The sequence below is a fragment of the Corvus moneduloides genome, chromosome 1, assembly GCF_009650955.1.
Source record: "Corvus moneduloides isolate bCorMon1 chromosome 1, bCorMon1.pri, whole genome shotgun sequence".
Taxonomy (NCBI): Eukaryota; Metazoa; Chordata; class Aves; order Passeriformes; family Corvidae; genus Corvus; species Corvus moneduloides.
The window spans coordinates 145,257,655-145,273,347 of NC_045476.1; the positions used below are offsets into that span (position 1 = coordinate 145,257,655).

The following is a 15,693-nucleotide window of genomic DNA, read 5'->3' on the forward strand; positions in this document are numbered from 1 at the left end:
CATCTTTAATGGTTTTAGGTTGCTTTATACTGTTTCTGTCACCACTTAAGTTTGCAGTGTATTACAACATTGTAGCATTTGGTTTCCTAGGGGTTGTCTTCATCCTATATGGATGATTGCTAAAGACATTATGTAAAATTGACTGCTGTGTGAATTCCTGAGAATCAGTTTGGGACCCTTTTGTGCTCTGTTTCAGTGCACTTACTACCTTTTGTTCATATTTGGTTAACCTGGTTTTGATTTGTAATACAGTGCTTTGAGTACAATTCACTTGGATTTAATTTTTCATGTAGGGTTTCGTAAGTGAGTATATTAAATATTTTGCTACAGATTATAATCTACTCTGTCTCCACTATTTTTTATTTTTCTTTCAGTTTGATGAAAACTGAAGCAAGTTATTTGATCTTTGTGGTATAATTTGATCTTCATAAACCTGCCTTCGTTATTCTTTCTCCCTCCTTTTACTTTATTCTTAATTTTATTTTACTTCTGCTTGACTTCCTCTCTCCAACCTTGTCCCCCTACAAATTTGTTACTTAGTCAAGTTCTAGGTGGTTTGAGGGCAAAAATGTTGAAATATTGGTTGGTGAAGGAGTATATTTTTATTATTGATTGATGAAATTATGCATGCTGTGTAACTGTGCTCCTGTGCTGCATTAAAAAGTGGGAGGGGCTGTTTACATGTCCTCTAATCTACAGATAGTTTTCATTTTCTTTTTGTCTTGCAATAATACTTTAAATGTGATTAGGTAGTGCAGTTCCTTTGTAGGTTTGTTTTGGTTCTTTTACTGATTCTTGCATTATTAAACAATATGGTTAGCAGCTTCTTTGTATGCATTAATAATGTTCACAAAAGTGCTGATACGCAAAATTAACACGCATCACTGAGGAGAAGTTTGCAGGCCCCATAATGCAACAATAAAAGGCTTTATTTCACATTTTAGCAGATTGTTGCCAAGGCCTGTGGAAGAGCTTTTTCTCTTTGTCCCCACTTTTTCCCCTTTTTGTGTAGTAGCCATAAATTTAGTGAGGAGAAGCCTTACAAATGAAAAATTTTGCCTCATGTAAGCTGATTACAGTGTTCTGGTACACTTAAAATTCTTTAGAAGCTGGGCTTCTCTAGAATTGCACAGTTCATATTAATCTCATGGAATGGAGAAAAGTCTGTAAATAGAAGATCTTATCCTACTTGGAAAACTGAGAGGGTGGTTAAGAATATCTGTAAATAAGGATCCTGATGCTAGTCTAGTTTTAACTTCTGATGTCCTGCCAATCTGAAAAACTCCTAACTTCAATTGCTTTCTATTTCATTTTTAAATGAGAATTTAAATAATGAAATTGTTCAGCCCTAAGAAATAAGAGTTACTATGAAGTTGATTAAATTTAGTAATGCTTAGTAAACAGAACTGTATTTCTGTGTGAACTTTTAAATGACAGATCCAGGTTATTTCACCATGTTTTCTGTTTTTTCTGTCCCTGAAAAATGATATTTAATACCTTGTGATCACAGACATAGAATAGGCAACGGCTGCAAATTTAAAGTATAGAAAGGAAAAGGACTTAGTTCCCCAAAGGTGGGTGAAGAAAAGGTTTGTTATTGACTCATGTAGTAGAAGGAAAGTAAACGTAGAAATTCTTGTGAAAGTGCAGATGTGTACACATGCTATTAAAGAGTGAAAAGCTGATGTGAGTATTAATGTTTTCTGATGGTACTTGTGCTAATTCTTCCACATAGTTGTTCTTGTAGATTATTGCTTGCTGGTGAATTACAAGAGGTGATTAAGCTTATTAAAGCTTATTTATTCTGATATATTGATTACTTTCCTTTTTCTCACAACCATTTTAGCTCAGCCCCAGTCTAGTTTCTCCACAGCACCTGAATAGATGCTGTTTTCATGTGTCTTTTACATTATTACTTGGATTTTCCTTGCAAAAATAACTGAGTGGAAGATAGAGAATAAGCTGTAGTGCCTGACTGATATATCAAAGAAGTGGCTATTGGTGGACAATAAATAGGCCTTACTTTTTCTTTCCTTCCAGAATGCTAATAAATAGCTAAAATTCCCAGAAAAGTGTATTTAGTCCTTTATTTTTATAGCAGAAATAAAAGAATAAATTTGTTTGATACATACTCAATGAAAATTAGACAAGGGTTTAACTTAAGTATTGGTTTAAATGTAGCGTGCAGGAACATTTTTCAACAGCACTTGTTGAGCAGGAGTCTGATCAGCAGAAATTAAAAAAGAAATGGAGTCCATTTTTGGGTAAAGGAGGGGAATCACAATGAAGAGTAGCAAATCCATTGCTGTATCATAAATGGACATCTGGGAGGTGTTTCTTTGGTGTTCTTTCTCTTATTCGTTAGGGTGGTGTCAGATTCTTTGGCATCTATTTTTCTGCATTCCCATTTTGTAACACTCTCAATGTAAGAGCATATTAATCAAAATTATTTCAGGAACGGTATGCATTTCATACTGTATACCTTTGGCATGTTTTGCAAAGAGTGTTATTATTTAACTCTTTACTATAATTTCTATGAAAGCACTTATTTAAAAAGCGTCTTATCCTAGGTGGTCCTTTATCAGTCTATCACACTTCATTTGTATCTGTCTGTAGAAAGATAAGATCAGCACAGTGTTTTAAAAAGTCAGATTTTTTAAAAAACAACGGCAAGAAAAAGTAAAAAAAAAATTTGCCTAGAACAGAATGCTTTCTGCTACTTGAAAGGTAATGGTGAGAAAAGTGATGATAGATGATTTTAAAATGTTTCTCTTTGCTTTAGGGAGGTTTATCATACCAAACGAATGCAGCATGTCATCACTGTAAAATGGACTTCAGATAACAAATACATTCTGTGTGGCTCAGATGAGATGAATATTCGCCTGTGGAAAGCTAATGCTTCTGAAAAACTGGGAGTGGTAAGAGTTGCATTTTGCTTTTTGTTATCACGAGATGTTTGGGATTTTTCATTGTTATTACAACCAGTTAGCCTCTTCAACTTTTGAAAACTTGTTTCTAAAGGGAGGCTGTAAAATGTTTGACATTTGTGTTTAATTTGCAGACTGCTGTGCAGTGTAGCTCATTGCATTTACTGCAGCTTACAATAATAATAAATGACATGCCTCCTTATTGCTACACAAGATGACTTTTTTTGGTCTTGTTTAATGTTAACAACAATAATCAGTTCTATCTAAACTAGATTTTTTACCTGTGTGCTAATGGTTAGAATCCATCCCTTACCACTGGAAAGAAGGTAATAAATTCTGTTTAGCCATATTTAATTAATTCTATTTAAGTTTAGAGTTACTACTTTTAAAGATTTTGACTGGCATGTGATTAGTTCATGTTCATTCATTCAGTTTGTTTGCTTAAAAAAAAAGGTATAAAAGTAAAAAGAAAATCATGCTGTGATAAGCATATGTATTGTAAAATAGACTGTTGGCACTGATGTGTAGTTTGACACTGAGATTGTCATTTACCTGTCTAACTCTCAGATACTAAGTGGGCAAACTAGTGTGATATCTGAAGTCCACTTAATTCAATGTAAGTCTGTTTGATTGAGGTGTTCCTAGTGTGAACAATCACCAGCCTCATTAAATAAGTCTTTTCAGTTACACTTGTTCAAATGTTTATGTACAGGTGAAGCCCAAATGTTCCCTTTCAGTTACCAGCTGCATAGATTCATATGCATAGTTGTATCAAAGTACTGAGTGACTTTGGAGAATGAATTTGGCACTTTGCCTGCTGGGAATAATCCCTTTATGTGGCTTTATATTGTTATGGTATTTTGGAGGTGCTTACACTACCTTTTCTGAGCCTATTGGCAGAGCTGTCAGCTAATGTCTGGGGGAATTTCTGCTTGATCTTGTGAAAGGATGCGAAGAGATGAAAGGGAAGCTGTGATTTAGGGAAGAATGTGGTACAGTTGAGATGATGGATCTGTTGCATATTTATGTCTGGAACTGCTTATGATTACCTGAAGCTCCATCAACTTTAAGTATCTGTAGGAGGGAAGTGAAGCAGAGCTGTGAGAGCTGGCAGGTGGAGGGAGTGATAGGAATTCTTAGGGCTACACTGGAAACAGGATAATTCATGGACTCCTGTGCACTGTGAAACACTGGATATGGAGTAGCACAGCTAAAATAACATGTATGTATATCTTTAGCCATGACCCACCATAGGTATTGGGAAATCTGTTATTCTCATTTTTGCTATAGAGCAGTAGATAAAGAAACCCACAGCTTTGTGGTCTCTGCAGTAATTGTGATCACAAACTACTGTTTAGGTTGAATTTTTTAAATTTTAATTTTTTAAAGGATACCTCTTTTTTTTGAAGATGCTTTTTCTTTTTTTTTTTTTTTTTCTTCTGCATTGGTTCTTGGGATTTTCCCATGTGGTGCTTTGGTCAAACACCTAAATATCAGTTCCATAGTTGCTAATTTCGGGGATTCCACAAAGCTCATTAGAGACTTTACTTTTGGATTTAACTTTTGTGTTGAATTTGTTTAGATAGTGCAGTGTTGGATAGAAATACTATCTGTTTTCCTTATGTTATATCCATATGCTCATGGCAACACCCTTTTCACCTGATTTTATGATATTAACTGAAACTTTCTCCATTTACTCACTATATTTTTAGTGAGAGATCATGATGTTTCTCTCTAAGATGCTGTTCTGTAACAATTGTCTGGTATGTTCATCTTTACTCTGAGCCCTTTGCGTGAAGGACAAGTGGGTAAAAAGAATGTCACAAATACCATTTTCATGTAGAAGGGTTCCTAATATTTTCAGATGTGAATAAAAAGTTGACTTTATTGACTACTAGATGGCATTGGCTTCTTTTCTTGTGAAAGAGTAAGGGTAATTCTCTCTGGGAAGTAATAGGCAAACACAGCTACTCCTGCATTGCAGAAATATGGCATACCAAAAGGACAACTTAGCTATTGTTGAAGTGTTCAGAATGTAGACTGATAAGTGACATTCTGCTGTTTTCTGTAGTATTTGTGTCAGTGAAAACTGGCCATGGATGGGCCTAAAAAAAGGCACTAGTAGTTGTGACTACTGGGTATTGGATATGGTCTGCACATTAATACTCTTGTGTTCTTTGACCTGACAGGAGTCCTACACAAAACAGCCTTTGTTGTTTCCTTCGTGTTGTTGCTTGCTTTGCCCCTTGGAGCCTGTGCCCGTGATTCAGTTCTGCTCTTCTTCCAGTAAAGCTTTTGTAACATGTGTAAGGGTGTATTTCTGTCAAAGCGCTTTGGCTGTTGGCTCCCAAGAGAAGCAAATCAATAACTATCTATGACACAGGTCAAGTGACATGCGGTTTGTTCCCCCCCCCCCCCATTTTTTGAGTTATTTTTGGGGGGATTTTTTTTTGGTTGGGGATTTTTTTTATTCTCAGAAGTGAAAGTCCTCCCATAATTTAGAATACAGAATTTATCATCCTATCTTAGAAAAAACACCTTGCAACATCAAAAGACAACTTAAGAAAGCAAAATTATTTAGAAATAGAGAAAGAACTTAAAATGGACATAGTGTATTACATAGAAAAATTGCTCTCACTTCACAGGACAGTGATGGACTTGTGAAGAATTACATTATAATGGGAAGAGAACGTTTCACATCCCCGTATCTTATGTGGAAATGTGTTCAAGCATGGTTTTGTTGAAGCCATGCATTTAGCAAGACACAGAATTTGAAGCTGCCTGAAGTGGCTGTAGTTGTTAAAAGTTTTTTTTTTTTTAGAAGCAGTATGAAATTTTAATTTTTAGATATTTAGAGAGTAATTGTAGCTAATAGGACTCAGGAGTCCTCATGGCTTATCACACTCTTGGATATATCTTGGAAATGTTGCTTGGATTCAGGCAACTGTGCCAATCCCTGTTTGATCCAACCTGGTAGTTCCTGTGATTCTTAACACTGCAACTATTAATGGCTATTTAGCAGGTTCCACTGATTTTCTTCAGTATCTGCTTCTTTTTTAGAGTATTGGTGTTCTTATCTTCACAGGCATATGCTTGCTCATTTTATGAATGTCCAGTTCTTCCACAGTCTGTGGCTATTTTTTGAATGTTTTGAATATTCAAAGCTGAACATTCAGTAATTCTGTCAGAAGTGTCAAAGTATGTCTTGAATGCTTAGTTGCTTGGTCTGCTGTTTTTCTTTGCTGAGAAGATTTGATTGAATGACTCATCCAAAGGTCACTGTATTTCTGTTATAATGCTAAAATCTTGCAATACATTGTATTTTAAGATGGATATTTTTGTGCTGGGGTGCGTAGAAACCAACATCCTGAAAAAGAAAGAAAAATAGTCATCTAACATTTTTTGTTTCCTTTGGTGAGTACTTAGTTGGTTTTTTGCATTGCTGTGTTCCAGAGAAGTTACAGTGAATATACAGTACTCATGCTATGGCTGGTGAACATTTATCCAGTTGGAATGTTGTACTTTCTGAACCGCAGCTACCCGAGAAGTCATCAGTTCTGACATGCATGTTTCTTTTGGGTTTTAATGTCTTTGGCACTGCACTCATTATTCAAAATCAGTGAAACATGAAAGAAAGAAGAAAAGTCTCTGGAGGAGCCAGAGGCATCTTGTGTCTCTATTCCACTGACAATTAAGTCTGCACAGGTTTTACATAGGGGTAACAAAACCCAAATCTCTCTGTTGGAGCTACTGCAGCAGTTGCTTTAAAATAATTTTCAGCATTTAGGTTTTAATGAAATTTCCTTAATTGATCAAAATGTATTATTAAATAGGACATAACAGGTGTTATTTTTAAGGCAGTAAACATCTATCTCTGCATGCCCAGAAGCAAAAGACTCAGTTAAGACTTGAGAAACTCTAGACTGTTCAAATACATAAAATACGACTTAAGTATGTTTGATGCTTTTACCTGTGCTTTTGAAGAAGTTTGGGATTTATGAAAAGGTAAATGATTTTGACTTTTGAGGAGGAAAGTAGAGCCTCATCTGAGTGGAAAGGCTGAAAAAGCAGCAGTGATAGAGCAGATTTCAGTTAATCGTGTACAGTTAATGTAATTAATAGAAAGAAAGGGATAGACTAGGTTTTTTTGAATTGTACTGAAAGCAATGAATCATCAGTAAGACTTGTAAAAGCTGCATTGCTCTTCAGTCTACTGCCACATTAAAAAAGAAACTATACTTCACTTCTTAGAGTGTGAATTCTTAGTAACATTACTTCTGGGAGTAACAGCTGCAAAATTTCATCTCTGTTACTTTTATGAATTAGAACAGAGCAGTGGCTTAGGATGCTTAGTATTTTAGTAAAACTACTGATGAGCGAGTGAACAATAGTGGAGCATAATAGGTTTACTGCTTTCTTAAAAAGCAGTTTACTGCTTATAAGTAAATAATAGGTTAACTGCTTTCTTAAAAAATGCAGAAATAGCAGATTTTGAGTATGGGCTGGTAGAGATAGGAGAAAGTGCAGTTAGAAATCTTGGTTTTGATCTAACAAAGTGCGTTAGCAGGAGCACATCAAAACTGTCTTTAGCCATTGTTTATCCTTTCAGTCTGTTTCTAGTACGTGGTTCCATTTTCTGAGATAATCCTGATAACAAGCACTACCAGATAGTGTAGGACGTGGCATTCTTTTCGTAGTGATTTTGGGCTCGTGATTCAGTGCACCTGTAACTTCAGCCCTATAGCTATGATTTTATGCTCTTTGCATCTACATTGCTTTATATTACCTTTCTGTTTTTTGCTTTTGTCATCCATTTAGATGTAAAGAGATCAAAATTTCTGGTCCAGGAAAGAATGAATAATGAACTTCATGGGAATAAATTTAAGGAAGGTGTTTTCAGCAGAGCAATACAAAAATAAATAAATACAAGCTATGGTGTAGAAAACTGCTGGGATATATCTGCATTCTAAAAATATATTGCATCTGTGCTGTTGCCTGCCCTAACCTAGAAGGGCAACCTGAAGAGGACAGATAAACATTCGTTTTGTATTCTCATGTTGAATTACAGAAGTCTTAATAGTGTGGAGTTTTAAATACAGCCCTCTTGAAGAGGAGAATTTTTTTTTTAATGGTGGTTTTAGCTTTTAATCAGGGCTCTGCAAAAATGCTTACTTTCCTTCTGCTTAGATGGAAAAATAAGCAGTCTGTGTCATCAGGAGGGAGGAGAAGAGGCATGGGCAGTTTACTTTAGGAGGCATTTACTGACAACTTTGTTGCATTTAAAGAGTTCTTTTTCCCCTTTTTTCACCCTAAGTATTTGCTGTTAAGTCCTTCTGTGGTAGTGACACAAACCAGCTATGTTTCTGCCACATAATCTTCATTTTCCTCAAGTAGGAAAGAAATTGCAAGTTCATTTTTGGAACATATGAAAAAACAGTCATATGTCACCTTTAAGCATGTCTTCCCCTCATGATGTGACATAAATCCTAATTTATTATATATATTAAATTGGAGAGTGTTCTAGTCCCTATAAATGAAATCTCTAGTACTGCAAATCATGTTGTGCATCTTCTCTTCAGCTGTTCACACTGACCTTTGTAAAGTGACTTGCAAGAGAGAGTTGGAATTCAGTGCATTATTGCAGTGTGCTTTCTTAGCTATCTGCTATCTCTCATAAAGGAAACTTGTCATTACTGCAGAATTTTCTTGTACAATTGTGTGGATGAGGGTGCACTTAGCACAGCCGGGTGTATTGGCCGCTGGCATCCGGTAGTTGGATGGAAAGTCACCAGCTGTGTGCCTTTCTCTATACCACATTACCCCTAAAAATGGAGTCAGGCTCCAACACCTCTTAATCTATATTAATTTTTTAAATAAGATGTGCTGGATTTATCTTTAATTTACAGATTCACCTCTTGTCTGTAGAATCATCAAGGTTATACTAAATCGGCAGCAATTTGCTCTTCTAAAATTAAAGGAAAATCATTGCATTTAATTAAAATAAAGCTCTTTAATTTGGATTATGTTGGCAGTTTTCTGCAGAGTGGGAACACCTGGGATTTATTGAGAGTGAACCAGCTATTCACAGGCTGGCTCACAAGAAAGAATTTCAGTAAAAAGGGTAGGGTAGCTTTAGTGGGCTAAGACTGTAAAATTATGCAATTTCAATTTCAGAGGCCACAATGAATGTAAGTAAAGCAGAAGGATTTGGGTTTTATGAACAAGAGGGTGTGGAGACCAGGTTAAGAGCATCATGTATTTCTGATGTCTGAATAAGAATTTTCTGAGCCATGAGCAGCTCTGTACCTGGTTTCTTTATTTTCCCAAATCAGAAGCTCCTTTGTGGTATGTTTTATCAATACTTGTTTTCAGACCATTTATGGTATTCTGGACCAAAATCATCTGAGTGTGATACTTATTTATTCAGAATTCTTGAAAAATTCTGCCAGAAGTCACATACAAAAGTGATCTCCAGAGTGGAGAATAAATAGCCAGTTACTGATTTCACGGGGGGAAAACACATTTCATTATATTTTAAGTGGAATTTCCAAGTGTGTGTGTAATAAAGTTGTTGGGTTTTTTACTGCTTTTTTTGTTAGCATCAGTTTCTGTCTTTTCTTGAAAGTGAGAAATTAGTGACACTGAGTCGTTTACAAAGCTGAATAAATAGAATTTGCCTGAACTATTGTTTTACTTTTAATATTTTAAATGGAGATAGTAGTTTATGACATAAATGTGAAATGGCGCAAGACTGGTGCCATGGTTTAATTGAAAATATGAAGGGTTTTAAGATGTTTGAAGTATGGGAGTTACAGAGTTTGGGCAGTAGGGTAGGAAAAAGAGGATGGGATTATCATCATCCCATATTTAATACTAACAGATTTTATGTTTATGTGAAAGATCACTTGACTGAAATGCAGCTGAAATTCCCAAAGATCCAAGTAAATCCAAAATACATAGAGATTGCTGCATTTTTGTTTAAAGCATGCATTGCTTCATGAGTAATAGCAAACAGGTTTTTTTCCTTTTGATAAATAAACATTAGGACCAAAAGAAAAAAACCTAATTGAAAAAAAAAATCTTCTGTAGATCGGCTGTGAAGAGAAGGTGTTTCTTACTTTCAGTGTTGTTAATGGTGGCTCGGACAGAATTTTAAACGTGAATTAAAAATTAGTCTTTTGTGGCAATATCAGCTCGCCTGTATTTCATGTGTTTGTGATACTAAGACTTTTTTTAGCTGCTTGATGAAAGTTGGAACTCCCTGTGTGCCGTATAGTCAAGGTAATACTTGAAATCTGATATGTGCATTGTGCTTCCCAAGGGATCGAGGTGCTGGGTAAGATTTAGGCCACCTGAAAAGCTGTCTGTAAAGCTGTTGATGAAGACAGTTCCTCTATAGCATTTATAATTACACTGCCTAGTGATTAAAATGCCTGCAAATCTTAGTTTTACAGGGAAAGTTGATCATCATGAGAGGTTAGGAAAGACTAATCAAAGAGTGTTTACTGTCAGCTATTTATGTTCTCTTTTGTTCTCGACAGCACATTAAAATCTAATTCTTGGGAATTAAATGTGGTTACTTCACTCAACTTTAAAATGATGATAAATTTTTGTGCTTGAGCATTGGGATATTGTTGGAATTTTAGGTTTTTTAATACTTACCTACCCTTATTCTGAAGGAATTTGCTAGAAGGAAGCCATTTGAATGAAGAGTTAAAATTTGTAGAGAAGATTGACAGTTAAATCCCTGTTCTTTTCTAATGTGCTTGTCTGTGTTGTTCTCCTTGTAGCTTGCACCTCGAGAGAGGGCAGCTATGAATTACAATCAGAAGCTGAAGGAGAAGTTCCAGTTTCACCCTCAGATCCGGCGCATAGCTCAGCACCGACACTTGCCCAAGAGTATTTATTGCCAAATCAAGGAGCAGCGGATCATGAGGGAGGCTCGGCGGCGGAAGTACGTGTTCCTCTTGTGCTCTTCTGGCTTTGCTTTCTCTTCCTCTTAATAAAATGCATCACTGCAGTGCTGCTTGAGCAGCAGTGTATAGGAGTGATAGAGCTCCTTCTAACATCTGAATGAGTGATCCATGAGCTACTGGATTGATTCTAAGGAAAATGCAGACAAGTGCCAGCGTCAGTGAGGACTGGCTGCTTCCCAAAAGTACAATGAGGACATGGCAACAGATACCATGTTGGAAGGAGCCACAGTGCTTGGTTAAGCATGATGTGATGCCCCATTGCACTGGAAACAGGATGGGCTGTTTTGGGTGTGTGGTGGGTTTTTTGTTTTCGTTTGGTTTTTGGTTTTGGTTTTTTTTAATAATGTCAAATTCCAGAATGAATGTTTTATGCCACCTGGATCATTGCCATATTGGAATTTCTAGGAGCAGGAGGTGCCATATTTTGCTGTGCCACTGAATTAACAGTAAAGTGGTGGGCCCTAGTCATTGTCATTAGCTAAAAAACTCTACAAACTTGAGCAGCTGATCCTGTTGACGTGAAAACCAAGCTGAGTTCCCAAGGAAAGGCTCCATTTGAAACCTTTCTAAATTAGCCAACTTTAAAGTTACTTCTAAAAGGGCTGATCCTTCTTCCAAAAGGAGTACATGGCTTTTGAGTAATAGAAAGAGAAATTCTAAACTTTTTTGGTTTTCTGTGTAAGATAACTCCATTAGTAGCTTGAGGAGGAAGCCAGTATTTCTTAAACATTTGTGCTGACTACTGAGTTTCATTTTTCTGTTTTTTTTGTTTCTAGGGAACTGAATCGTCGTAAGCACAGCAAGCCGGGATCTGTGCCATTTGTGTCAGAGAGGAAGAAGCATATTGTGGCAGTAGTGAAATAATTGTTTTCACATGTACAAAATGTCACAATGAAAGAAAAATGTCACTATTGAGAGAATACACTGTAGAAAATTTAATGGACATTGGTAAGACAGCATATGGTTCCAGAAACAGGACTTTTCTTCCAAGGTTGTGCATCCTCTGACTTCTCAAGTCATTCTCTGCTTTGAGTAGTTACAGGAATTTCCCCAGTAATCTTTTATTGCCATTTGTCTGACGTTCCTGGCCCAACACTGTGTATTGCAGTGGAGTTTGACCCTTTTGATAGAAGCAGATTACTTGGTGGAGGATATCTGTAATTCCAGTTCTATTCCTTGGTACTGTTACTACAAAAAAAGGATGAAATAGGTTAATATTTGTCAAAGCAAAAAATCCTACTCCATACAGAGTTACAAAAATTATTGTCCTTACGCTGTCTGTTTTTAATTTTTATTTAAACAAATTTAATAAACAAGTGACCTTAAGCAGTAGACTAGATTTTGATTATTCCAACTGATTACTCCAAATATCTTGCATTATACTTCTTACACCACGATATATTATTTTTCTTTTATCAAAAAAGAAATTCATCAGGATTTTCAGGCATCTGTAAACGTATTTATAATTTTTCTCTGCCTTCTTAACTATTGTTATATAACTTGACCAAACTTCTGACTGTTGAGTTGCTAATATTGATAATTACATAGTTGAATATTTTTTTCTCTTTAAAACTTACAAAATCTGGATGAAAAATGATACAGATTGTATAAACCACAGAAACTCCTTTAGATGAGATTTATTATAAGCTTTATATTTTAACTTTATAGAAGAAAAATGGAAGTTTCACATTTCACAAGGTATATGTAGCCCAAAGTTCCTTTACAGTTTGCCTGGGAAATGCACTGCTTCTCTTCCAGTGGGATAAACAGCCTTTTACTGAAGATACCAAGGTGATCAGAAAGCTATGCTGGAATTAAACTAGGCTGTCTAGACTGAAGAGAGCTATGAGATATGTAATAACCCTTATGTTGCTTAACATCATCTGTACGAAAAGATCTTTTAAAGTCTTAGCACTACAGTCTGTAATGACACTCCCCTTTCCCTGAGCTTATGCACCAAAAAAAAATATTATGAACTCTATTAGTAAACTTAATACTCAATTTTTTTTATAATCTGGAAATTGAGCACTTGGAGCACTTGCCTTCATGTAATGTCCTGTTTAATGTATCTACTGACACTAATCCATATGCATTTCTGGTTCTTACTCCTTTACTTGTCTCTTGCAGTGCTGTTTGGGCAAGATTCCTGAATCATCATGGCAAAATTATGGCTCTTTGGCCATAAGGTCTCTTTTAATCTCTGGATCACTTAGGTTATGGGGTGATGCAGGAAGAGAAGCAGAGCTGAAGAGCTGTAAGTAGGATGATGAGAAGAAGTGGAACAGATCACGGAGTAGCTGATGCTGGCTGTGTGCCTGTTGTACTAATACAGTGCACTCTGTGCCAAATACAGTTTATTTTCTTCCTGCAATACTGAAAAAATTGAGGGAGAATATGCAGTCCAAAGTATGGCTCGTGACACAGCTGTAGTCAAGTCTTGCACAATTTGCAAAACCAGACTAATCTCCTGAAATGTGATTAAAAATTTTCGGCCTTGTCAGTTTAGCTTGAGTTGAAGTTGTAGATTATTGATTTGTTGAGTCATGATAACCTCTGGTGTGAACAAGCCCTGCTGCTTGCAATGTATTAGCTTTTGTGCAGAGCTGTGAATGTAACAAGAACGTTCAGTTCAGAAGTTGGTTAGGTTGTGGTGTGGTATTGGTGTGGGGCAATCAGTATGAGCCATGTCCAAAGGATCTCCTCATGTTCCAACACCTTTGTGCACTGTTGCTTTCAGAGAGGACCCGAGTGGTGCAACTCAGCGGATCAGGGTTGGCTAAAAATTGCTAGAAAGGTTGTAACTATGCTGAAAAAAGGAATTTTAAAGTTAGGAGGATACTTGGAATCTGCATTTGGTTATGAATTCCTTTTCCAAAATCATTAGGTATAGTTTTACACAGAGATTGGTCTTGGCATCAAGTGGGGCACCCTCTTAGCATTCCAGGAAAAAGTCCGTTTTCCAAAGTCAAATCTTGCTGTGACTCCTGGAAACATGCGCGTTGTAAAACCCGTGTAGGTCTGAGCTGGGGCTTTCTGGTTGGAAATCAGTCATTTGGAATTTTGCAGGTGGCAGTTGCAGTCCGTCAGTTCAGAGGATCCCTGGCCATGGATTTGTACACTGTTGATTTATCCCTTTTGGAAACCCTTACAGTTTGACACTTTTTGTGGTCATCCACCAAAAGTACATAATCCCACAATACTCAGAGTAGGGGTTTTCAAATTTATTTAAATGTAGTAGTTGCCAGGTGGTAGCTGTGCTTGCAAGAAGTGCTCATGTAAGTCTGTTACAGGCCATTGCTGAAATGGTTTAGAAATTAAAATAAAGGTGCTGAAGCCCTTAATAATTTTTTATTTGGCAGGGCTTTTTATTATTTTTCCCCCTTGGTAATTTGAGAGGTGTAATCAGACCTTAATCACCTTAATGGAGTTACCTAGATTTATCAAAATGATTATATGTAAAAAGACTATGGATACATGCATGTATGTGTACTCAAGTGTATGCAAAATAAAATCCTTAGCACCACATAAAATACTGAAAATCTAAGGAAACTGGTAGTGTTTCCCTTCAAAATGTTGGTGGTGTCGATTGAGGAAAAAAGGAAGATGATAGATTATTTTCTAAACCAATGCATTGCCTACAGACCTGGTGATTAAAAAAAAAGTTAACTTCTGTATATGTTCTTTCTTTGGGAAGATACTTAAGAAGTGGCTTGAAAGAAAAAGAATTTCTTTATTGCATAAATACTTAAATCAGCATTCATAACCTTGGTGAATTTTAGCTGTTTCATGATACAGCAGCTATGGAGTCATCAATGTTTTATTTCTATTTTATCATAGCCAGACTATGTAATGAAACGGATATTTGAATAAAATAATTTCTTTTACCCTCCATACGTTACAGATACCTAACACAAACTACATGGCCACGTAGGTATGTGAAAATATATAAAACTTTTAGACCAACTAAAAATTTCAACAGGAGGTTTTTTTGCCAATGTCCGTTTGGCCCTTCTTCACTTTGCTCATGGTAACAGAATTCCATGACTTTTGGGACCAGGGATTTTTGTACATTTTCCCCTCCCAAGCCAAAGGACCCCAGGCTGTTGTGATTCTGTACCATCAAGCTCATAACAATATAAAACAATACCTGTGTGTACACCTTACACACAATATGAACAACAAACACACTGCCAGCTGCAAATCCACAGGGGCAGAGTGCAGTGCCTGTTCTGGCACCTGTGTAAACAGGGGCTGTGCTGGGTATTGCTGCTCCACCCTCTTCCTTCTCCCCCCTTCCTTCTCCAGGGCCGAGCCTCACCTGTGGGTGTGCACACAGCTGCAGGGTGGGGCTCTGGTAGCTGCTCTGTGAGACGCTCCAGGCACTGACTGGCATCCAGCCCATGTTTCCCCTTTGCAGACCCCTGGACCTTCAAGTCCCGCAGACATGTGGTCCTGCTCTAGTGGCTCATACTCTTATTGTCCTGCTTGTGGGCTAGTCCCACTTGAAGTTTGCTAGCCTTGACAGGTACATGCACACAAGACTAGTTAGAAATAGGGTGCAGTAATAATATGGGATGGGCTGCAGCAGTGCAGTATAATTGGTAAGCTGTCTACATGGGACTGGTCCCCCTTATCCTCTTCTGGTAGTTCCCTTAAACATCCCAGAGTAAGTTTGGCACATTGCTGCAATCCACACAAAAAAATCCTCTAATAAATTTTACACAGTCCCTAAATTCTTACTCCTTTGAAGTCTTACAACCTTTAGGTAATCCCTCAGTTTCCTAGGGAGT

General features: G+C 36.8%; 1 protein-coding gene across 1 annotated transcript in view; it reads left to right on the plus strand.

Moving 5' to 3' along the window:
* Positions 1-14,792, plus strand: part of DCAF13 (DDB1 and CUL4 associated factor 13) — a 28,126-nt gene extending 13,334 nt beyond the window's left edge. Inside the window, exons 9-11 of the mRNA XM_032131225.1 lie at positions 2,783-2,918; positions 10,718-10,881; positions 11,680-14,792. Of these exons, the coding sequence (XP_031987116.1) occupies positions 2,783-2,918; positions 10,718-10,881; positions 11,680-11,767 (388 nt within the window). The 3' untranslated portion in view covers positions 11,768-14,792. The remainder of the gene's footprint in view (positions 1-2,782; positions 2,919-10,717; positions 10,882-11,679) is intronic.
* Positions 14,793-15,693: the final 901 nt, after the last annotated feature.